At 35.8% G+C, this 25387-nt stretch overlaps 1 protein-coding gene and 1 non-coding gene across 2 annotated transcripts in view; one reads left to right on the top strand and one right to left on the bottom strand.

The window, feature by feature from the left end:
- LOC149966177 (cubilin-like) overlaps window positions 1–21929 on the top strand; it is a 49723-nt gene extending 27794 nt beyond the window's left edge. The window contains exons 12-29 of the mRNA XM_090167477.1: window positions 1183–1351; window positions 3531–3755; window positions 3893–4015; window positions 4507–4613; window positions 4757–5167; window positions 5714–5885; window positions 6553–6702; window positions 6766–6966; window positions 8218–8565; window positions 10225–10454; window positions 10572–10737; window positions 12018–12223; window positions 13488–13644; window positions 13720–13895; window positions 16435–16612; window positions 18012–18256; window positions 20474–20588; window positions 21743–21929. Coding sequence (XP_090023603.1) covers window positions 1183–1351; window positions 3531–3755; window positions 3893–4015; window positions 4507–4613; window positions 4757–5167; window positions 5714–5885; window positions 6553–6702; window positions 6766–6966; window positions 8218–8565; window positions 10225–10454; window positions 10572–10737; window positions 12018–12223; window positions 13488–13644; window positions 13720–13895; window positions 16435–16612; window positions 18012–18256; window positions 20474–20588; window positions 21743–21837 — 3474 coding nt within the window. The 3' untranslated portion in view covers window positions 21838–21929. The remainder of the gene's footprint in view (window positions 1–1182; window positions 1352–3530; window positions 3756–3892; window positions 4016–4506; window positions 4614–4756; window positions 5168–5713; window positions 5886–6552; window positions 6703–6765; window positions 6967–8217; window positions 8566–10224; window positions 10455–10571; window positions 10738–12017; window positions 12224–13487; window positions 13645–13719; window positions 13896–16434; window positions 16613–18011; window positions 18257–20473; window positions 20589–21742) is intronic.
- Window positions 6072–6144, bottom strand: TRNAT-GGU (transfer RNA threonine (anticodon GGU)). Its single transcript has one exon. It is a non-coding gene; the product is annotated as a tRNA-Thr (tRNA).
- Window positions 21930–25387: the final 3458 nt, after the last annotated feature.

Raw genomic sequence — 25387 nt, 5'->3', positions numbered from 1 at the left:
AACCAAAGCGGAAAAGTTTAAATTTACCCTTATCGTAAAAACGATGGCTCTATCGATTTAAAACCGCATATTATTGAATCCGGATCCAGAGAACAGTTTACAATGCTCCAATCATGGACAGTAAATTAAGAGGACAGGTTTTCTATACCCTTCCACAGCGCATTTTATTTCTCCCCGCGTATCAATCAGCTCGAGAGACTCCGAGGGAGTCTTGCAAGGTCGTTTGCACCACGTGATACTAAAATTTCAAAATGGCAATCTAATGCGGTTGATATTGTTACGTAATTTTTTGCGCGTTATATTTAAGTAATTTTTAATTTTGGTTTCTTAATTCAATAAAACCTATCAACTGATATTTAGTATATCATATTTAATCTATAAAATCGTGAAAAATACCTTTTGTCGTAAAAATGTACTTTGTGTTTATCTTTTTTCTTTTTTCGAACAGTATCGTCCACTCTTAGCGATACTTGTTTTTTTTTTCAAATAACCTTGGACGACTCCCTTAGTGTGATTGGTTTACGGGGGCTAAAAACCAGCCTTTTTACCGATCCCCTAAAATCTACTATCCATGCTCCAATCGAGGTTTGATTATAACACGCTTTATTCCTAAAAAAATAGAAACCAAACTTGAATTTATAGTTTATAGTATTTTTCTTATTATTCCAGAAAGGTTGCTTCCCGAAATGTATTTACCTGAAAACCTGAAAGTTAAAACATTTTACAGGAATTACATACTTTTCACTGTAATACGTTTATTAAAATCTATTATGAATTCAGACTCCATTCCAGTGGCAAAACCACAGTCTTTTTAACACAAATATTCTAGAAGATATCATCATTTTATCAAGCACATAGCCTGACACGGCACTATAATTTTTCAAATATTTATATGACTATATTTTAGCTAGCTTTCATTGTCCAAACCTTTTTGGTCAATCAGTTAACCGTTACAATAAAATGTGCAAGACTATATGTGCTAACACGATTTCTCTAAAATTTATATTGAGTACTATTTTGGGTATTTTGATTTTTCCTTTCTCAATTAAAGCCTAAACGAAACTATTCCCTTTTAATATCTTCAAATTTATATTGTGTTTTAATGGTAATTAAAATTGTTTATAATTTGTGCGATATCTTAAAAATTTTCTATTACAAATAAAACTGTATATTTTGTTTTAGGTGACTTACGGATCTCTGTATAGGAACGTAACTGATATTCCTCTGTGTGGAAGTTCTCTTTCAAACATCGAGTCTATTAATGAAGCCATTGTGATAGTTTTGGTAACCACATCGGGGCTGGCGGCTGGCGAAGGATTCCAAGCCTCGTACACAACCACCCTAGATTCTCGTAAGTCATTGAATTACGCAAATTTGATTTCTAGTGGCCGGTGAGAAATAAATTTGCCTGTGTTTCCCAATTTCAAATGGAAGGAATGAGGTTGAAGATACACTATTCGCGACCGAAAACTATCGCTACGCCGCGTTCGGTTTGCCATTGAAACCTAGATAGGATGCGGCTGAAGCAGACGCTTTTAGTTTTTGCTTATAGTTTGGCGAAATTTGGACTTTACAAATAATAATACTTGTTTTTTAATATAGTTTTGGTTTCATTTTCTTGTATTTGGTTAAGTTTATTTAAGAAACATCGTTATTATGACTTAAGAAGTGGACTGTGGCCAGGCCCGTAGCCATGGGGGGCGGCATTTGGGAACGATACCCCCTCAGAAATAAATGTAGCCCGTCAAATGAAATTCCTATTAGCCCCCACCTCCCCCCTCAAAGAATATTCTCTGCCCCTTCATCTTTATTAGTTTTTTAAACTTCTATTAGTTGAAATTTCTTTTTGGACCATTTGTCTTTGTCTAAGGTTTAGATCGTTATTTAAAGGTAACTATTTCTTAATAAAACTCAAGTTGTATAATGGTCTGCTTCAGAAAGCAAGGTTTTTTTCTGTTGAACACCACAAACATTTCACGGCGTCACTTATGTTAATTTTCGAAATTTGGTAACGAAAATAATGTGCACCCTCACAAAAAGCTACTGCCCCCTTATCGCAATTTTTCTGGCCGCGGGCCCCACTGTGGCAGATGCTAGATCATAGGCGCTTTTTCGGAGAGACTAGTGCCGTTACGCCACCTAGACGCGGTTTCGAAAGCGAATAGTGCGTTTGAGTGTCTCTGAGTGTGGTGGGTCATTTTATGTGTTGTACACTACCGTACATACTGTTTCTCAGGCATCAGAAACTCTAATTTAGACTATATAAATCTCTTAAGCGCTTTCCACATCAATTTAACGTAACTTTGTACCTCATAACTTTTGAACTTTTCTCAAAATCGTTTATCCGTTGAACATTATAACGGTAAAATTGTTACTTATAACTAGCTAACTTTGAACAGAATATTTTCAAAAAATTTTGCAAAACATTTTCCAAGTATAAACAGAAACCAAATAATTTATAATAAAAGGCGTCTAATAAGTAGCATACAATCTCAAAAATTTTGATCAAAGTGCCATCAACTATCAACGAAACATTTCCTCGAGTTGTTGAATATATTGAGCAAGTTTTGATCACTCTTTTAAAATTGAGAAGTCAATCTAAAATTTCGGCACAATACATTCATAACGAAATGGTCAATAGAATAGAGCTTATCCAAATTTCAATAGTGGTCATTCATCTGAACTATGTAAAAATATCCGTTACATCATGCGACTTCACATTCTTTTATTACATGAAAAATAGCCAAACCGAATTGCATTATTACTTTTCCAGGTGTTTTTATTAATTTTCAAGATTTTGACAAGTTCTTTCCAACTTGTATAACATATCTTTCGATTTCAATTAGAAACTTGCGCATCTGACACGCTAACCTGTGCAACGTTGATCAGTAGCCAGCAAACTGAACATATGTCATTTCCCGATGCGTTAATATTTGGCCAATAGCGTGTAAACATATAAGGCCATCATTTTCAACTTTTTCAGTAGCAAGGAAAATTGGAAAATAATTTTATGATGCGTGTATATGTGGTCAGTAGCGCCCAAACCTGATATGTGATTTTCTAATTGACTTGCCAACGTAGAAGGATTTCGTATGATTTGGGGCAGAACCGTGTGAATGTTCCACGGTACTTTCGCAATTTCAGTCAGTAGTGTAAAATTTTGGCATATAATTTTATGATCTGTGCAGTTTTGATAAGAAGCGAGTATTATTGTGAGCTTTAGCCGTACTCATTGAGTATTGTTAACTTTCAATGTATTGAATGAATTTTTATGTTGATCGTGATTGTTCGTTATTAAATCTCAAACTTTTAATAAGATGATTTATTTTACAAAACCAACGGCAGGCTCAATACCAAGAGTAAATCAATATAAGGATTACTAATTGCTTAAAAATGAAAGTAATTGTATATGCAGGATTAATTGAATTATTGAAAATTAAAGAATTAAATATGTAACAATAAAATAAAGAGGATATAAGAAAACACTATTTTCAGTTAGGAAATTCAACTCACCAAATACAATTTTTTAGTGTGTGGGAGCGAAAAATTAACTGAAGAAAGTGGATACATTTCATCATTGGTCCTTGAACCAAGAGAAGCATATTCAATTTACACTAACTGTCAACATGATGTTGAGACCCCCGACAGAAGAAGCAATGTGACGTTTGGTTTTAAATTCCTTGAGCTTGACCATGGAAACAATTCTGAGTGTGTTAATTCGACTCTAGAAATTTATCCCTACTACGATTACAGTGGTGAGTATATCTGGTTGTTTTTATCATTTTATGCTTCAGAAAATAAAACTTAATAGCATACCAATGAAAGTGTTAGAATTTACTAAAGCTAAGAAAAGTTTTATAATTGTAAACTGTTTCTTATCGAAACATTTCAGATCAGCATTATCAGATATGCACAATGCCACCAACAGAGTTATTAGTAACGGCTTTCAATGTGGCAGTGATAGATTACACTCACCACGCCACACTTCGCTACAACATCAGCTACAAAACATACGGTAATTTATTTAAAACGAAAAGTGTTGCCAACGAGTCCTTGTGACTTAGTAATTTAAATTCAATTCATTTTTCTGAAAATGGGCATTTCATTTTTATCACACTGGGTCATTAGAATAAAATAACCTGTAGTTGGAGACCTCTCGCAAACCGATGTCTACGAAAATATTAATTTGCATTTGAAATTTGCTCCAAAAGAAAGGATCTAACTGAAAATGTTTTTTATATGTTTCGCGTAATTACCATTGATTTATCTACTGTTTGATAGCTTATATTCTGAATATTTTATTTCTAATTAAAGTCGTACTCTGGTAATGAAGTCGGAATTGAAAATGTTAAAATATCTCCAAAATAATATGTGTAACGGCATGAAATATCGCCAGACTACTACTGAAATATAATTAGCCCTAATTAGACCTTTTGCCTCGTTGGCAACAATGTTCATAAATTAATTCAGAGCTTAGAGCATATACAGTTATTTTTGTTTTACTAGACTGTGGAGGAACGCTCGATGTACCTAGTACAATTTTCTATAATAACTTTCCAAACAACACTAGATGCGTTTGGTTGGTAAGAGCCAGTAGCAGAGATCAAATTGAGGTAACGATACAGAACTTGATAATTAACCTTCCAAACATATCGTAACCTTTTCCTGGAAAACAGAATTACTTAATAATAATCCTTCTATTGACATGCGAAACAAAGACCATAATAATATTTATCTAATACTCTTTCAAAACTAGATTACCTTCAACGGGACCCCGGAGTTAGGATCCACATGCGAGCACAACAATTTGACAATTAGAAACGGTGTCGAAGTTCGGTCACCGGTTTTCGGGAAATACTGCACTGGACAAAACTCGAATCTGACATTGCATTCCATGTCCAACGGCGTAAAAGTAGTTTTCTTCGCTGATGGAACGGCGTCAGGTCGAGGGTTCAACATCTCTTTTGCGAAAATCAGTCGTGGCTGTGGGGGATATTACCAAGGCAACCGAGAAATCATACAATCTCCGAAATACCCTCAACCGTACGAGAATAACATTCAGTGCGAATGGATCATCGACATGAACCCATCCTACAGGGTTAACGTTTCATTCAGTGGACGATTTGATGTCGAATTGACAGAAAATTGCACGAAGGATTATCTATTGGTATGATATTGTTTTACCATTCAAATTACGATGGGTACAGCCATCTTGCTAAGACATATCATTATTTACGGAATTTTTGGCTAGCCATCGTTATGTTGGCCCGCGTGGCATGGAAGACATTGTAACCCGCCTACCTGATTTCAAATTAGAAAAGTCTCTAGAATACTTAAGCTTAAAGTCATACCATGAATATTAGACCAAGCTGATTAATTTTATTATCGTTATATTCAAATATATAGTTAGAAACAAAAGCTTTAAAAGAAAATGGAATTCTAACATTTTAACGATTACTAGCAGACGCTCTGTAATTGAGTAATCGGCCATTACAATATCGTCGTATTGTTTTTTCATTATAGTGAACTCGATTATGTGCAAAGCTGATTATGTATCTCACAATTTTCATAGAAATGGCTAAAATTAAATTAATGAAATTTGATTTCAAATAAATAAATAAATCTAGCTGGAATAATAATTTTGGCCGTAATTTTCAATAACTTTAGATTGAAAAATTTGAATCTTAATTAGTATTTGTTATGTATTCTTCAGATTGAAGAGGAAACCCTAGATGATGACCAGATCAAACATTGGAAACCATTGACGCGGCTTTGCGGACATGAAACTCCGAAACCAGTTGTCGGAAATTCACATAGATTACGAATCACGTTCACGACGGATGCTAATATCGTTGGAGACGGTTTTATGTTAACTTATAACAGAGGTATGTAAAACGTTTAAAATTAATTAAAGTTTGTGCCCGTTGAAATTGCTATGAATTTTTCGAACGGTAAATTTCCGTCCTTTTCAATAGCTCACCTTCAAAAATTGTAATGATTAGAAGTTTCATTTAAATCAAGGAATACCTCTGCGTATTGTTCCATACCAGAGTGACTGAGAAAAATAATATCACCTCGGGCAGGAATCGAACCTACGACCTTTGGGTTACCGTCCCAACGCCACTACCATTGGACTACCGAGGCCACGAATAATCAGGCCTCGGACATCCAATTTAAGAAAGGCTCGATCTGGTTCACATTATTGACGGGATACATTTAACCCGTTGTTGTCGTTTTTCTCAGTCACAATGGTATAGAACAATACGCAGAGGTAATCCTTGATTTAAATGAAACTTCTAATAGAATTAATTCCTGCGTAATAATAAAAATATTAGGAAAAATTAGGAAAATGCCCATTTCCTACAAACAAAGAAAATAGCTTTAGCATTCTTACAATTTTGTCAGACAACTTTTAAATGTTTTCCAAGAAATGTACTTTAAGTTTAAAGGTTTAAATTGTTCCTTTAATCTAAGAATTGTTTTGATGCAACTAAAAGTAAAACGCTATTGAAGAATTTTATGTTTTTTATAAATCATCTTCCTCTTTTATAGCTTGCGGTGGTGCATACACAGATGCTTCCGGGACATTCACTTCACCCAACTATCCCGAAAACTACGGTTCTTACTTGGAGTGCTCTTACCTGATTGGGCGCCCTGGTGATTACGTATCTCTTGCTTTCGACGAAGACTTCCGTATTGAATGTAAGATATTATTCGAGATTATTATTGGGCACTTAATAAATTAATTAACGAAACCCTTTTCAGATAATGAAAATTGTATTTACGACAGCGTAAAAGTATTCTCCGGGAATACCAGTAGCAGCAGTCCACTGGCAGTATACTGTAGTAAAGAGGACGAAGTTCCTCGTTTGCGGTCTTTCAGGCACCAAGGACAACTTCTGGTCGTTTTGAAGACAGATATGAACACTGAAGCCCGTGGATTTTTGGCGCGTTATGCAGTATCCAGTAAATATTTAATTCACCTGAATATTTTAATGTGATCGAATTGGGTAATTTGGGAAAAGCTTATTTGGGAAATAAAATATCCGGATGATAATTAGCCCCAACTCTAAAAAACATGTTACAAATATATTTTTACTGATTAACAAATTTTTCTAGTTTTTAATGCTTTGCTGTGTATATAATCTCGCAATTTATTGTAAGGAATATCAGAAGAAATTTAACTAACCTTACCTTTAAAAACCTTTTCCAGAAAAAAATTTAAAATTAACCTTTATTTGACGAAACCAAAAATTCGGACATGTTAAACCCATATTTTTAAATAAGGCTAAATTAATGTTCACCAAAAGTCATAATCAATTCTCCACAAACCTTTTCATATAGCCCACGAAGGCCTAATATTTCATATCCACTTAGGTATTTAGTTTATTTCTAAGCTTTAAGGATTCAAAAATGTTAAATTTATCATTTTCGGCCCCGTCGAATGCCAAATTTAGAAAAGGGTTCACAAACGATCTGTAGGATTTAAGCATTTTCACGTAACCTACTGGATCATTGACAAGCACGATTGAGGTTCTAGTTTTATCGCTTCGCTTTTGGTCTAAATCCTACTCTGCTACTAAAAAAAACCTAAGTTTGAGATTTTTTGACTGCAGGAGCACTGTTTTTTTTTTCTTTCTTTTTTTTTAAATTTCAAAAGTGAATTCACCAATTGATTAAAAAAGAAACCATTCAAGATGGCACCACAACTTAAATTTAAACGGATAATTATTTACTGTCATTCGTTTAATATTAAGAATTTCCAAAATCGGGATTTCGAGCTTCAATCGCGTAGAACTATTATGCTAACTCGTTCAACCATTTACAATTACTAACCGAAATTCGTAAATCGTTCCTTGTACCATCACAAAAATTCTATGCTACGCACTTAAATGGAAAGACCGTTGAAGTACTGACAAACTGACAATTTTAAAGTTGTGAACATGAACTTCGTTTCATAGAGAAATATCGAGCGATAAATATCCATTTCTATTTCTGATAAAAACAAACGCGCGAAATCAAAATTTCGGGTACGACAATTAATCATTTTTACTTAGTGAGTACGGAAATAAATTGCTTTTTTTACCGTTAAAATCTGGTGTTTTCTTTCAAAATAAGCTTGTCAAATATACAACCAGAACCTCAAACGAAATTCTGCTGGCTAAAGAGTTTTTATTCTTCCAATTCTGTATTGATTTCTTTCTGCCTTTCTTTCAGATTGCGGAGGCAATTTGACCGATCCAAATGGAGTCATTTCATCGCCGTTTTATCCTAACCCGTACAATGCGGGCTCCCGATGCGTTTGGTATATCACTGTGGCACCGGACAGAGCAATAGAGCTAACGGTCGTACATATTGAACTGGAAGGTTCCATCAATTATTGCAATGATTATTTGTCGCTGTATGATGGAAACACTACCTCTTTCAACAAAAGAATCGGTTCTTTTTGCTACGATAAAAAAAATACAATCGTAAAATCAAGTTTAAACCAAATGGTTGTGTTGTTCTACTCAGATAGCAGCGTTCAAAGGAGTGGTTTCCGAGCTATATACAGAACGACTTACGGTAATGTTACTTTTATTCTCAAATTGCCTTACAATTCAGCGGCCCGAACGCTTTATACTGAATGTACGTCATATCTTCAAAAGGAGGGCGGTGCAGTGCAAACTAACTGCGGTTACACAGTAGTGCACTGAGGGTGCAATCGGTTGGGATAGTTATACTATCAATATCAGATGTGAAGGGCTGTCGTTAACCTAGCCCTTACGTTATTATAATATTGGACGCCCCGAACGCTTGATATCTCCAAAAGGATTGCGGTGCAGTGAAAACTAACTGTGGTGCACAGTAGTGCATTGAGGGTAGCAATCGGTTGGGGTAGTAATACTATCAATATAAGATGTGGGGGGCTGTCGTTAACCTAGCCCTTAAGTTATTATTTTAATATTGGACGCCCCGAACGCTTGATATCTCCAAAAGGAGGGCGGTGAAGTGAAAAGTAACTGCGGTGCACAGTAGTGTATTGAGGGTGCAATCGTTTGGGATAGTTATACTATCAATATAAGATGTGGGGGGCTGTCGTTAACCTAGCCCTTACGTTATTATTTTAATATTGGACGCCCCGAAAGCTTGATATCTGTAAAAGGAAGGCGGTGCAGTGAAAACTAACTGCGCTGCATTGAGGGTTCAATTGTTTGGGATAATTATACTATCAATATCAGATGTGGGTGCCCTGGGGGGCTGTCGTTAACCTAGCCCCCACGTTATTTTTTCAATATTGGATGCCCCGAAAGCTTGATATCTCTAAAAGGAGGGTGGTGTAATGAAAACTAACTGCGGTGCACAGAAGTACATTGAGGGTGCAATTGAATAGGCGTGTGAATCACCAAATTGGGATACGAGAGGGCTGTCGTTAAGTTAGTCCCCCTCTAAAACATTCTGTTATTATTTTAACTGTAACCCTTCATATTTCCTTAACGAGTGCGTTGCAATGATAATTATCTCTGGTACATGGTAGTGCATCGTTGGTGCATTCGTTTAGTAACGTTTTAATTATCGAAATCGAATGTGGGGCGGGGCTGTCGTTAACTTACCCCCCCCCCCCAGCAATTTTTCTTAAAAGCTTAAAAAGAGTAATTTCAATTATATCTCCTAAATGATAAATCTATGTGATGCATGGTAGTGCATCGTTGGTGCTATCGCTTAGACGTGTTTCTATCGATATTGAATATTATGGCACATTTTTGTTTTTTATTTCTAACCTTTTTATGAGGGTGCAATAAAATATTTAGGTGGTGCACTTTAGTGCAATCGATTATGCATGTTATTATTATCGATATCGAATATAGGGGGCGGTCGTGAACTTATCCCCAATTTGATTTTTGAATTTCCCGCCTTGCCCCGATGCCACAAAAAATATTTTTGGTTGTGTACTACGGTGCACGATGGGTGCCATAAGGTGCACTAACTAATTTGAAAATTGCATGCTTGGTGGGCTATCATAATGGAGCCAAATTGGCTAATCGTTGGTCACAACCAAAGGATGAAACTCAAATATTATCGGTTCAAATCTTAGGCAGTCTAAAGCAATATTATATACCATATATGTAAACGCGACAACCTTTTACTGATTTTTTATATTTTTCAAAACAGAACTATCAGTTAAATTTTGGGCAAATAAATGTAGATTCACCTTAATCTTAAAATATATCAAACCTATTTTAGGAGAAAAAGCGGGTTGTGGCGGTTTGCGACAAACTGCGACAGGAACTCTCAATTCCCTTGATACTGATTCCGATGGTCAATACGAAGAGGGACTTAACTGTGTCTGGAGGATTGAAGGTGAACCAAACAAGGTGTTGAAGTTAACATTTCAAAACAATTTCGACATTGAAAAAGTTTCCGGGTTAAATAATCGTAATGAATCCGAACCCTGTATGGCAGATTTCCTCGAGGTAACTCACCACCATTCTATCCAAACTTTTCGATTTAATTTGTAACCACATTTTATTTCTTTTCTTGTACAAGGAGCCTATTATATTCCATATTAATGATAGAAAATTGAATTGCAGCTTAGAGATGGTCTTTCGGGAAGCTCTCCATTAGTTGGGAAATTTTGTGGTTCCGTGAGTCCAGATGAAATTATAATTTCATCGAATCGACTGTGGGTTCATTTCTTCTCGGACTTTTCTGGTGTTCAAGGAAAGGGATTTAGTTTCACGTACACCTCGGAAACACGTAAGCATTTTTTTTTCGTCTTTCGTTATCTACAGTGTGTCCATTTTTATTCGAAAAAGTGATTTTTCTCAATAACCGTCGTAGTTAGAATTTTGATTTTTTTTGTGTGAATTGTCAGTACCAGGGTCCATTGTTTATCAATTTTTAAAACATATTTTAAAAATTTGAAAATATTTTTTTAAAATTGATAAACATAATGTACAACAATGGACCCCGGTACTGACAATTCACACAAAAAAAATCAAAATTCTAACTACGACGGTTATTGAGAAAAATCATTTTTTCGAATAAAAATGGACACCCTGTATATTTAGAACAAGCTAAAGCATCCGGTAAGTTAAGTTAGAAGAAACCACCTATCTTTTTCGCGTATTTTTTCATCCTAAAGCATCCGGGCTCCGGCCTGTCGCGCAACTAGTTGACCAGTTTGATTTGGCTAGACGCTAAATAAAAATTGGCGGACAGAAAAGAAACAGAATGGAATAACCGTTTGCCCTCTCCCCACAGTTTGCGGACAGCGTAGGAGATACTGAACAAACGCTGTGGAGACGGGCTCCAGGAAAAAAAATATATATAAATGAAATATATTTTATTGTAGAAAGACAGCCAGAACTGGCAGCGAAAGGGATAAGGCAGAGAACCGTCGTGGTACGCCTAAACCACCCAAACCTCCTTTAATCAGCTACAAACCCAGAACATACATACCACCTTAAAACAGCTCCAAACTCAAACCATTTATACCACCTTAAACAGCTCCAAACCTAAACCATGCATCCATACCACATTAAAACATTTCCAAACTCAAACCATCCATACCACCTTAAACAAGCTACAAACCCTAACCATTCATACCACCTTAAAACAGCTACAAACCCAAACCATCCATACCACCTTAAATCAGCTACAAACCCAAACCATGCATAACACCTTCATACTATATTCCTCGGGCTGTCACGGTGCTGAAATTTTATCTAATCGCTTAAAAATTGAGGCCGTTACAACGAAAAAAACAGGTGCAAGAGGGCGAAACCCCCCTTAAATCCTCCCTCGAGCTATCGGAATATTGCGGAACCACCTTTAAAAACTTTCTCGGGCTTTCGTGATGCTGTAGCGCGAGTTTCATCAAAGTCGGTTAAGAATTGAGGTCATGAATAGCGAACAACAAAAAAACAGTAACCTTTTTTTATGTAGACTAGGTTAGTATTTTTGTAGGTTTTAAATTAATTTGTATGGTCACGATTCGTGAACTTCTGATAATAAATTTTTCCTTTATACTTAAGCTTTATGCGGTGGATTACTCAATGTTACGACCACAAACCAAACTTTGACCACTCCGAACTATCCAGAGAACTACCCGAGAAATCTTCGATGCCAATGGGAGTTCGTCTGGAACAGAACGTTAATCGACCGAGTGCATATGCGGATTGAGCAGTTTAATCTTCCTTGCGAAAACGACGCCTATCTGGAGGTGTATCATCTCGGAATGGTGAGTTTACAAACGCCTTAAATGAAATTAGAATATGCGATAAATATTTTAACAGAAACTGAAAAATTTCAAATTAAAAATTCAATAAATGTTCTAACAAATATTTAAACAATTATGATTTAAAAATTCGTTAAGTATTCGAACAAAAATAGTAAAAATTTCAATTTTAAAATTCGATAAATATTCCAACGAAAAATTCAAATTTATCTTACAGATTTAAGTCCTTTAACAACGGTGTTTGCCACTTGAAATCCCAAAAAAAGGGAACACATTTCCTCTTAAGTAATGTTGTCGTATCCAGGAATACTTTATTGAGATTCAAGGCATGTTCAACAATTTTGTTTTTCCGATAAATGATAAATAAATTAATATAATAAAGTAATCTGCAAACAGACAACAGCGATAATGTTGTTTTCCATTTAAATATATGATATATATTCTAACAAAAATAGGAAAACTTTCAAATAAAAAATTCGATAAATAATTCAATAAAAATAGGAGGTTTAAATTTATAAACTTTTGAATTCTCAGCTTAATCTCAGATATCAGATTTAAAGGTCAACTTACACTTTTCTTGGTTAGAATTAAAAGATTTTAATAGGATAAATATAATAAACAATCAGAGTGCCCTATTATTAGTTTTACTGATATCGGCAGATTTCCGAGGATAGCCAGAGTTCCTCAGTACTGATGAGCCCCAAAAGGGTGAAATCGGTCTACTGTTGGAATCTCTGGCTGATATTTTGACTTTTGATCAGATAAATATATTTATTTATCCTATAAAATCGTGAATTACTCTTTAATAAAACAGCAGTTTTAAATTCCAAAACTCACCAGGCGACGACATAACAATTTTTTTGTTGTCGCGTGTTAACGCCTCGCGTCTTTAATATTTTTTAAACATTTTAAAATTGTCGGTTAGTCTTAATTAAGTTTTTCGCCTTCAAGGCCTATCGGCCGAAGTACCGCATATTTTTCCCCAATACATAAGCTTAGTTTTCTCCCCCACTTCTTGGTCCCTTTACTTTTTCGCGTTTTTACTCCTATTTAGTCTTTGGTCAAGCAGTCCTGAGGTACACTTCCTTTAAAAAATGCGTCACTGACATATAAGCATAATTATCAAAATAAAATGTTTCGGGTTGTCACCAAAGTATAGCATTTATGTTTAAAAATTATATTCCCTGGCGGTTTAAAGGGCATACAGTCGCTTAATTGCACCAAATTTTATATCTTTCACAAAAGCAAAATAATTGAATTTTTGTAGCCAAACCATGTTTACTTTTCACGGGAGCCGTTGTTGCATCGTTTTTGTGGAGATCATTTCTACAGCGACACGTACGCTTCCGGAAGTCTCAAACTATCCTTACACACTGGATCCGGAACAACCGGAAGAGGATTTTCAATTACTTACAAAGCCGCTGGTAACAATTATTTCAGAAGAAGTTACAAAATGTTTTTAATCTTTGACAAATATAAACCTTTTTTTCAAATTTTAGAATGCAGTCGAAACTTCACGGACGATTTCGGGTCAATATTTAGTCCGATCTCATCCGCTGCCATTGATTGCAACTACACTGTAACAGCCAGAACTGGAAGAACTATTTCTCTTTATTTCGACTCAATTCAATTGCGTAGTAGTGGTGCTATTGCCTGTGCAGATAGGTTTTTAAGGGTAAAACGTATTTTTTTCCCACTGTAACTAAAAATAAACCAACAAAATAACCTTTCTTGGCCTTCAACCTTCACTCGCGACTAATAGTCACGGTTTCCAATTTGCATTGGTCTAAATTGATAATTTATTTTGAGGGTAAAGATCAAACTGGATATCACCCCTCCTGTTTTTAGGATGAGACTTTTGTCCATTTTCGAAATAAACCTTGCGAAGATCGAGGACAATACTTAAGATTGCCGAGTCGGCACCTCGGCACTAAAGTTTCTAACCTAAAACACAATTAATAAATAAACTCCAATTCTCCCAAAAAACAACGGGACAGTCATCTCCAGCTAATGAAGATATTATGAACAACCGTTATGTTAACCCCATTTATTACCACCCAAAATTTTCTTTATGGAACATCGTTTTAATAATTCGAACACGTTCTGTGTGAAAGGTCGTCAGTCATTTTAAAATACCACAAAATGGTGTGACATAATCGCATTTTCCACGCTAGTCTCCTGTGAAGTAGAGGGTTGAAAATTCACAGAAATGGGATTAACTGGATCAGTTATAATGAGACCAGTGCTTCCACTTCCAAAAGATCATTTTACCCAGACATAAGCTGAAAAATACCCACTTTTACCCTTTCCAAATTTCCAAAATACCCTTAAAATTCCCACAAGAATCAAACAATAAAATAGCCACTTATACCCATTTTTAATTTAAAAATACCATTAAAATTCCCATAAAAAACACCGATTTAAAAAATGTAGTTTAATTATCACAGTTTTTTTCTTTAATTTTTACAAAGAAAAAGACACTAATATTAATGGTAGGTATGCAATTCGCTATATTAGGGACGAAAACAATATTTTTGTCTGCTCCAATTTCAACCATAGATATAAGAAATGTATATAAAGGTCTAGATAAAATATTTCAAAGGCAGTGAATACGGAGGTGACAGCTAGCAGAAACGCGTAAATTCTGCAGGCTATCCTTATAAGGCGCTATCTATCGGTAAGAAAGCTCGTGCTATCGTCGCGAGAGCCATTGTCTCCTGCTTAAAAATGATACTAAAGGTCACCAACCGATGGTGTCTAAAGACTACGGCCTGCGGAAAGGTCAAGCACTTAGTACTAAAATGCTAAGAGAGCTCGCGCTCTTGGTCACGTGCCTTCCTCGGTGTCTGCTAGGTGTCAATTCCGTATTTTACGTTTCTTATATCTATGCTGACAACAGAGAAAGAACCTAAAAAGGTATCGACATAAGCAAAACCAGTTTTTTACTTACGGCCAACTTAGTTACACTTTGTCAAAAAGGGAAATTATATTTCATGGTAGATTATTTTCAAAATTTTTAAATACCCTTAAATTTCCCATGAAATGTTCAAAATACCCTCATTTTACCCATTACCCTCAATCTTGAAAAAAAATGCCTCTCGAGGTCCATTTTACGCGAAAAAGGGTAAAATACCCTCAAAGTGGAAGCACAGAATGAGACACAGAAAGGAATTAGGTTCCTGAATTTCAACTCGAATTTTTCGGATGATTCTTTAGGTTAAATAAGGGACTCCATATCATTTTTAGCCTCATCCTCTCTATCGCCAGCTAAATGGCGATTAAAGGAATCAGAATTTAAAAATTTGACCTATGGGCGTTAGATTTCTAAGCAGTTCATAGTAACGGTTCATAAAATTTGTTCAACGAGTATTTAAAATTGGTTTAAAATAATAATAAGAAGGACGTACCGGATATTAAATACACAGTTAATTTTAAAAACATTTTAAAATATATCGTGCTAATTATAATTTTTAAAATTTATGAAATTAGTTCCAGCCTAGATTAACCTTTTTAAATTAATTTACATTTTGGTTTATTTAGTAAAATCCTATTATTTTGCAATATAATTCCCCTTGGGATAATTAAATTAAATTAAATTTTAATATGTGTAAAAAGAAACCCTTTTTACAGTGTTAGCTAGTTGGTGCACAATGTAATTCTATATATACATATTTAGATATCACAGTAGCTAGACCGGATACATTACCTTAATAATGAAACTAATACTTAAATTTTATTGAGAGTTTTGTCTCGGCTAAATATATTTAGGTAATTGTTACTAAATTTTCATATGATATTACAATGCTATGATTTCAGATATTTTACATTTATTCAAATCTAGGTTCTTAAACCGTGTGTTTGCAGTTTTTTGTATTTGATTAAATGGGTTCAGAGTGATATTTTTAGTTTTAAACATTTATGTATTGGGAACCGAGATAATAAGTTGTGATACCATATTGTCACAGGGTATCATGTTGTTTAATAGATTATAAAGAAAGATTAGTCCTAGTGTGTCAATTTCGAGGTCGCTTAGACTTTTTAAATATTTTTAAGTGGAGTTTTAAAGAAGTGGGTATGAAGATATTCTAATATTAATAATAATAATTATAATAATAATTATAATATTTATTTCAACAAGCAGGCGACCACAGAGGCAAAGCCTATAATAAGTGGTCACCGGATAGAGTTTAAACAGTGAACAATTGTTTTTTCAGGTATACGATGGGTCATCGGTGAATGCGTCCAATTTGCTAGTTCAAGAATGCGGTGGGTTTTCTTATCCTCCAACAGTTCACTCCGCTGCTGGAAGCCTCTTCATTCATTTCAAGAGACCAGCCGGCACGCGGGGTCAAATCGATACCTTCTCAATTTCTTATACTTCCACAGATAAAGGTATCGTTGATTAAAAAAACCGTATTACAATTAAATCATTATATTTTAAACTAATTATTTAGTTTATTTTTATCATATTAAAATTATCATCCCGGCTAGAGAAGCCCTACACTCAGTTGTTTTGAATATTTTTTTGTTAATGAGATCTTCTGACATCGGTAGTTCTACGAGGAAAGTAGACCAGTGGCATTAAAAGTCGACTTTTCTTTCTTTTCGAGCAACCTCCGCCAAAATATTATCGCCTCCTGTTTTCTTTTAACGCCCTTACTCCTAGCGCCAAAGGTGTGTAGCGGATGGCTTTAGAATGAAGTGATCGCCGCGACAGGCTGCGATGAGTGAAATCGAGATCTCGAATATGAAAAGCTATTATATTTGCGTGGCTCCTAGCTATATATATCAGGGTCAAATGCGCTAAAACATTATTAAATTATATATTTAATATATATTACCAAGAATGTATTTATTTATACTCAGGGACAATGAATATGTCGAGATTATTCTTAGCGTTTCTCCAATTCCACCCGTTGGGGCTCCCGGTATGCTCCTCCGCTTTAATAGAATCAAATAAGACTGCAATCCCATTGGTTCTTAAAAATTTCGTTTTTCGACGCGATTAACGCTGCTGCGAGGACACAAAAAATAAGAGAGCCTCCTCCCCCCCCGCTTAGCGTGACGGGGTTAGGGCCTCAACGTGTCCGTCGATAGTCTCGACATATTCATTCTCCCTGAGTATATATAAATACATTCTTGATATTACTTATTAATCGGATTTTTCATCAATTCATTTAAATATTATTTTATCATGTTTATATAATATTTATAATTAAATACTATAAACGGTTTCTCTAAGTGATAACTTCCGTATATTTCGCCCGATTGAGCTTAAATTGGTAATAATCATCTAGCTAGGCTAATACTCAAGGCACCACCTTACGCCTAAGTCATAGAGCGACTTTTAAAGCCCTTAATACAGGTGGCCAGGTTAAAATGCGCAAGTATGATCTGATGGTTTTCAATAAACCTCGCTCAACCCAAATGTTTTGACACATAATTATCTCCAGGGGTGCCGTTAGGCGCGAAAGGCTATAACCTATTTTGGTTTTCATTAAGGGGTCCACAAATCGAGTTGATGGGGCCTCCTCAAGTTGATTTATGCATAAAACTTAGCGAAATTATTTTTTATGACACTATATAGGGGCCCCACAATTGAAGAACAGGGGGCCTACAACTGAGCAACAGGGAGCCCACACTTGAGCAACAGGGGGCCCACAACTGAGGAACAGGGGCCAACAATTGACAAAAATCTCCTGTTGCCTATCCTGATTATCTACATCCTAGACATTACTATTATAAAATACTTTTAAGTTATAGAAAAATTTAATATTTTTTTGCAACCCAGCTCAAGGATGTGGAGGAAAGCTTCGTGCTCCTCGCGGTTCATTCACGAGTCCATTTTACCCCAGCGCTTACAACAAAACGGCCACATGCATTTGGGAAATATCCGTCGCCAGTGGGAACACTTTACAACTCAACATGCATATTTTCCGGCTGTCATCCGAAAGCGGATGCGAATCCAATTACATCGAAATATACAACGGAAATGCGGAAATTGAAACGGCGAAATACGGCCGGTTTTGCGGAAACGTAAGTTACGGGTAGTTTAAGGTCCTATATCAGATAATCTAACAGACTTAAGTCCTTTAACACCGCCACTTGAAATCTCAAAAAGGCGAACACATTTCCTCTTTAGTAATGTGTTCAAATCAAGGAATCCTTAAGGCGTGGTCTACAATGTTGTTTTTCCTATAAATGACTTGCCAGTCCACTATTAGTGCTTACCAGACATTATTTAGTATTCTTCAAATAGACACCAGCGAGAACGTTGATTTGTAGCTATAATAGTAATAAAAATCAGCTATAAGCTAGCTGATTATTATTATTATTATTATTATTATACATGAAGCTAAGATATTCTCTATGAGATTTCAATTACCTACCAACGCCAACCGATTCTAGTCTTTCTAATCAAAAACTTTCATATCCAAGAAGACTTTCCACAAGAGTGACTTAGGGAAGCTGAGATACAGGGCAGAGCTGTTATTTGGTTTTTTCGGTATATAATATCCGGTTTATACTGTACAGGGTGTTACGGTTAAGAGTACCGAAACTTTCTATATGCATTCTATGGCTCTCTATGGGTAAAAGATGTCGAATAAGCATGGGTCCTAAAGTGCTTCGTTTCAGAGATATGGGCTCCCAAAAAACTACCCGAAAAAACCGGACACAGCCTTAAATCTGGCGAACAATATTCTTCCTTGAACCAAATTGTTTTCATTAAACTATCAATTGTTTTTTATCCGTGAGGCGAGAAACTTTAATAACAACTGGCAAAAGTGCATTAATGTCCTTGTAGAAGTAAAATGTGTTTGAAGACAAAGCCATTTTAATTTTGTGATACGATTTTAATTATCAAATATAAAGATACAAATGTCGTAAAAATTCTAAAGGAATGGTTTTAAAATTGTCTAATTCGTTCTGTAGCTAATATGGCACATTGGTCTGAAATTGGTTAGAAGCTCAAAGATTCAACCAGCAGTAGATTCCTAAAAGACTGGTGTCAGATCGACAAAAAGTTTAAACATTGTTTTTTTGTGATTGGCATGTAACCTGGAGAGATACAAATAACCCAATAAGCGTTCTCGGACGGGCCTTATTAACCACAGAACGAATTAGACAAACTTAAAAGCATTCTTTTAAAAATCTTATGACATTCGTATCTTTAATTTTGATAATTAAAATCGTTCGTAACGACAAAATGTTTTTATTTTATTTGGAACCGTGTCAATAAAATTAAAATGTATTTGTCTTCAAACTCATTTTACTTCTAAAAGGACATTAATGAACTTTTGCCACTTGCTATTAAAGTTTCTCGCCTCACGGATAAAAACAATTAAGAGTTTAATGAAAACAATTTGGTTCAAGGAAGAATATGGTGTTTGGGGTTGGTTTTTGGGAGCCCATATCTCTGAAACGAAGCACTTTAGGACCCATGTTTATTAGACTTTTTGTTACCCATAGAGACCCACAGTATGCGTATAGAAAGTTTGGTACTCTTATCCGTAACACCCTGTATATTCACGATTCCTCTCATTGGTTGCTCGATTTGCATTCATTAAGTTACTTACCCTAAAAGGTAAAAACACAAATTTTCATATCATATGTGGTGTTTCTCGATGACGTGAAAAATTGATCTTTCGATTTATTTTTCATAAAACAAATTGGCTTAAATATAAAATGTTTTCCCAGAATACCAGCCCACGCATTTAGTTTTTGAGGGTGTTGCGCATGAGTTCCTCGAAACAAATGTTAATTATATTAATCGCTGTAATGACAAAAGTGTCGGTTCAAAGAATTCTGGTTTTAGGCCTACTCCTAAATTATGAAATCATTCTTTCAAAGTGTTAAATAAAATCTTAATATATTGCACATAAATAATGATTAATTATTTTTCTCATTTTGGTCAATAGCCTAAAATCTAATCCATGGAAAACGACCCAATTAATATGTATTTTATTTTTGAACCGCTTGACTGCTGGAAACGAATGTTTGCACCTTTATGTCCAAAATGCGACTATCAACATTGCCGTTGGCAACGTTTAAAATTGGTTTCGCTGCGGTGCAACTGCAAAGCTCAAGTTTAAATCCCTAGCTTAAGAATTTGTGTATCAAAACTTCCCCAATTGCAATCAAGACATTATGTATATTTCTTATTTTGCATTATCCAAAAAGTTACTTTGTTCATTCAGAAAGCTAACAGTTAAACGTTATATCTCTATTGAAGAAATGTTTTTTTTTTCCTAGGAAAGACCTCGTTTTATTTCCATGAATACTAATCAGGCCCTGTTGAAGCTTGTCACAAATGAAAATAACACTGAATCAGGATTCCGAGCTACTTTCTTTCAAAATATAAGACGAGGTGAAGTTGTCTTATGTAATCTAAATAACGTCTTTTTAATTTTTTATCGCAATACGTGGGAAGAGATATAATTTGCCGATATTCCAAAGAGTCAGGCCTCCATACTTATTAAGAACCGCGTACACTCTGAACAAATTTATGGTTACAATTAAAATTTTAGAAAAAATGATTGAATGGCTGTAAAGCTGGAGCCTTTTCAAATAAAGTCACTTTTTAAAGGCGGCTAGAGTAGTTGTTCGTATCCCCAAAACATTTCGTTAAATAAATATATTATTGTCAAACCTTCTAATTTGGGTACCAAATAGCGTAGATTTCAAAAATCTCAATAACCTTTGTCTAAGGTCATTTCTTTTATATAACCTGAACGGAATCTTTATCTTAACAATTATTTTAGACTTTTTCGGGATCGTAGGACTGTTTGATGATATATACCTTTATTTAAGATTTAAGTTTTTAATCTAAGCTTTAATTTTATGTTAAACATCATTTATCTAAATGAAAACATATTCTTGAAATTTAAAGTATGTATGTAGCGGCTGACGAAGCACTACGGTCCGAAAGCTTACGGATATTTTAATGAGATTAAATATTTCATTTCCATGAAGTAACAGTTATTTTTTTCATAAATCCTTTTACTTATTAAAAACATTGTTTTATTTATTTTTGTAAAATTAAAAAAAAATAAACCTAGCAAGTGAGTAATTTTAGGTCATATTTGTATGACCCTAACCAAAGTTCGGGAACGAGCAGAGTCTTTACAGGAAAATCGTGAATTCTTTCATTACAGATATATATTAGTTTAGTGCACAACGGAGTTTGGTCCCCAATTTTAGATTAAAGGTAATAATAAGATAAAGTAACACCCAAGGCCCAAGTCATCTAGTGAGTTTTATTGCTTTTATCCCAGGTGACCGGGTTAAATTGCGGAGGAGGGTGATGGCAAGCCCTTCATGCCACGCGAGCCAACAGCTCCCTACACTCCCTATTACCGTTAACCTCTACAAGTGAACACAGATTAAGAGGCCAGCATATTTTTTAATTAGCAGTATTTCATTATTTTGGAAGAAATCAATAGATAACTAAAAAGGAAAAGGGATTCTGAAGGCTTTGCCTTAGTTTTATAAAAAAAAATAACTATTTTTTTGTGTTTTCAGAAACCGATAAATCATCTGGTCTGCGTATGTTAACACCAATGCCAACTCCTGTACCAACAGCCGGCGTATCCTTAGATTCTGATAATGTAAACTAAAGGAGGCTTAGGTTTCTATTTTTATTTTGATAATGGTACCATAAAATTTTGTTTTGTTTTCAATATAATATAAATATCACATCAATAAAGTAATCGATACAAACACCTTTAATAAGTGATTAATTGCTTTTTCCATGGATGAACAAGTGACATTTTTTAAAGAACTTCTATTATCGATATAAAAACCCCCGGGCCCTACAAGGAGGAAATTTATGATATTACTCGTTTTCATTTGACAATATTATTGTTATTGATGTTCTCCGCCTTGGCACGAAGAAACAAGGTAATACGAAGGGTTGGGGAAAACAGGGGTCCCGTAGTATTCTATGGGGTTTCTATAACGCCCGTTTTTACCTTTTTTTCAACAATTGTAAAATCTATACATATTTACTGTAAAGGTTGAATTTATAAACGCGTTTATGTGGCAAGCATTAGTTGATAAAAGTGTTTTACGCTTAGCAGTGCTAAGTTGGAAAAGTGATAACGTACTTTCTGTTTAAAATGTCTTCGACAGGTGAAATTTTTGCCCTCTTTTTAATTCTGCTAGAAAACTATAATAGATAGATCGATGAACACAATTGCAACTATTATTTATTTTCCAATATCTTTCGTTATTTATCGGTTTCGTTCGCCAAAAATTAATAGTTTTGGTGGGAACCGTCAAAACTCATTTTGACAACGTTTTGATACATTTTAGGTGTTTCCCAATTTCTACGAACGTTTGTAAACGCGATAACTTCTCAACCGTTGGTTGTAGAGGGATAATTTTTCCACTTTCTAAATATGAACCGACCATTGTGAATTCAAAAACGCGCGTGTCATTGCCGTAGAACCAATATTTAAAAAATTGTCAAAATGTGTTTTGACGGTTCCCGCCAAACTATTAATTTTTGGCGGACGAAACCGATAAATAACGAAAGATATTGGAAAATAAATAATAGTTGCAATTGGTTTCATCGATCTATCTATTATAGTTTTCTAGCAGAATTAAAAAGAGAGAGTGTATATAGCGTTTCGTTGATAAACGTTATGTGTGCTTTTTAGTATTTCGTATGATTAATACAAAACTGAAGAACATAAACTTGGATCTTTCGTGTTTTCCAGTATCTCAATTTCCAACTCAGTCATCAAATCGAACGTGTTTGGTTTCATACACCCCGTAACCTTTAGTGGCTGTGGCGTAACCCACAACTACACGAAGTTCCGCTCTGGGAATATGGTAAAATGAAAAAGAACCAAATCGCTTCAAATGCTTAACTTATATCTTTGATAAGACTATTTTTCTTGTGGTTCTATCCTCATTAATTTGCCATCAGGTAATCTATTATATAAATAAACCGGGGTCAAACTGAGTCTTCTAATAAGGCACGTACGCCTTCAAGTGCCGTTCGATTAAATCTTTCTGCTATACCATTCATATCAGGGGAATACACGTTAAATAAAACGGTCACTTTCTTATCTGAACTCGCTTTTGACGACAGGGAACAGGCCCGGCTTCTCTCCATGAGCATGAAGGAATCCGGGTGTTGGCTGAACGCTTTACCGTCGCCGTCGCTTGGTACGCTGTTGGATGACGACTCTATTCGGATAGCTGCTGGTCTTAGGTTGGGTGCCCCGATCTGTGTTCCACATACCTGTTCGTGTGGCAGCCACGTCAATTCGTTTGACTCTCACGGGTTAAGTTGTAAAAAGAGCTCCGGCCGTCTTTCTCGCCATGCCGCTGTGAACGACATTCTGAAACGCACTCTTGTTTCAGCCGGGGTCCCATGCCAACTGGAGCCAGTGGGCCTGTCGCGCGACGATGGTAAACGTCGCGACGGTTTAACTCAGGTTCCGTGGTCCAGAGGCAAATCGTTAATTTGGGATTTTAACTGTACCGACCCTCTCGCCCCGTCTTACTTGGCTTCTTCTTCTTCTTGCCCTGTCTGGGCTGCAACCCAGGCTGAAATAAAGAAGAAAAACGAGTATTCCGGCCTCGAGCATCGCTATATTTTTAAGCCCGTTGCCGTGACAACTCTCGGTGCGTTTAGCCGCGACGGCTTAGCCCTGGTACATTCCATCGGTCACCGGCTTCGCTTTGCAAGTGGCGAGATCCGTTCCGTCGAGTACCTCAAGCAACGGATTGCTATCGCCATCCAACGCGGAAACGCGGCTTTGGTGCTGAACACGTTCCCTCCCGGGGCCTCCCTCGAGGACTTTCTATCATCTCTTTAAATTTCATGTAATCACTTCACTATTTGTCCAATAAAATATGTTTCGTTAGTACGTTGAACTTTAACACCATCTTGAATACAATTTACTTTTAAATCTGATGAACAATATTCAAGACCATTATCTGTACGAAGACATTTCTATTTCTTTTTTGTCATGCTTCATACTTTTTATATTTATCAAGTACCTTATTCTTCTTATTCTTCATATAAATGGCTACCTTACATGTATAATCAACAATGATGGTAACTATAAGGAATGGCAGTTATTAATAATATTGAGGAGTAAAGAGAACAAGAAGTGGGGGAGAAAACTAAGCTTTATTGGTGAAAATCTGCGGTACTTCGGCCGATAGGCCTTCAAGGCGAAAAACTTAATTAAGACTAACCGACAATTTGAAAATGTTTAAAAAAAATTAAAGACGTGAGGCGCGAGACGTTAACACGCGACAAAAAAGGGGGGACTACAAAAGCTAATGCCATAAGTTTAATGAATAATTAAAGGGGGGAAAACGACGCTAGAAAAGCGAGAGGCGAGGGAACCAAACATCAAATGCTTGCGAACAAACCCCTGTACCCGACAACCAAAAAACCGTCCTCGTTCGAAGAAGACGACAGCCGAGCAATGTCGAACGTGTGCGGGAAAAACATGAAGTTGGGATGACCGCAAAAAAACAAAAACACACCCTAAAAAAACGAACGAATTTAATCTTTAACCCTGACGGAAACTCTGTGGCTAAATTAAAAATGAGGCGGTTTTCTTCAGTGTGGCAGCCTTTCGTGGGAAGTTAATAATTTTCATGGCGCGGATAGAAACGTCATTGATGTTGTGAACGTGATTAAAATGTTGCGTGACGTGGTTCTTTGCTGGCGTCTTTCTAATGTCGTTGAGATGCTCCCTGAACCTCTCGGCGAGCCGCCTTTCAGTCTCACCGATGTAGAGCATCGAGCAGACTTTACAGCTAAGAGCGTAAACGAGATTGGACGTCGTGCGGGTGAAAGACCCTTTGATCTGGAAATCCCGCTTCGGACCACGCTCCAGTAGATCACCAGACACAAAGCGTAAGTGCTAAACCGAGGGCGATTGCACTTTTGGGTACCCTCGTAAGTCGCGCTGGCGTCATGTCCAGGCAAGGAGCTAGAAACAAGGATAGATCACACGTTATTATCACGGCGGTAACAAAATCTAGGCGGATCATGGAAAATATGGCTTGTCCATCTGTAAAATGTGATAGTTTTTCCGAATAACAGTTTCGATTCGATGAATTTGCGGATGATACGTCAAGATGACAGAAGGCCTCTCAGTGGCGGGCTTCTTGGGGTGAACGGCAAGAGCATCA

This window comes from Leiobunum rupestre, chromosome 1 (assembly GCF_980474605.1).
Source record: "Leiobunum rupestre chromosome 1, qqLeiRupe1.1.hap1, whole genome shotgun sequence".
In the NCBI taxonomy this organism is placed as follows: Eukaryota; Metazoa; Arthropoda; class Arachnida; order Opiliones; family Sclerosomatidae; genus Leiobunum; species Leiobunum rupestre.
Note: the sequence above shows the minus strand (reverse complement) of the source record. Positions and strands in the feature narration are given on the sequence as shown.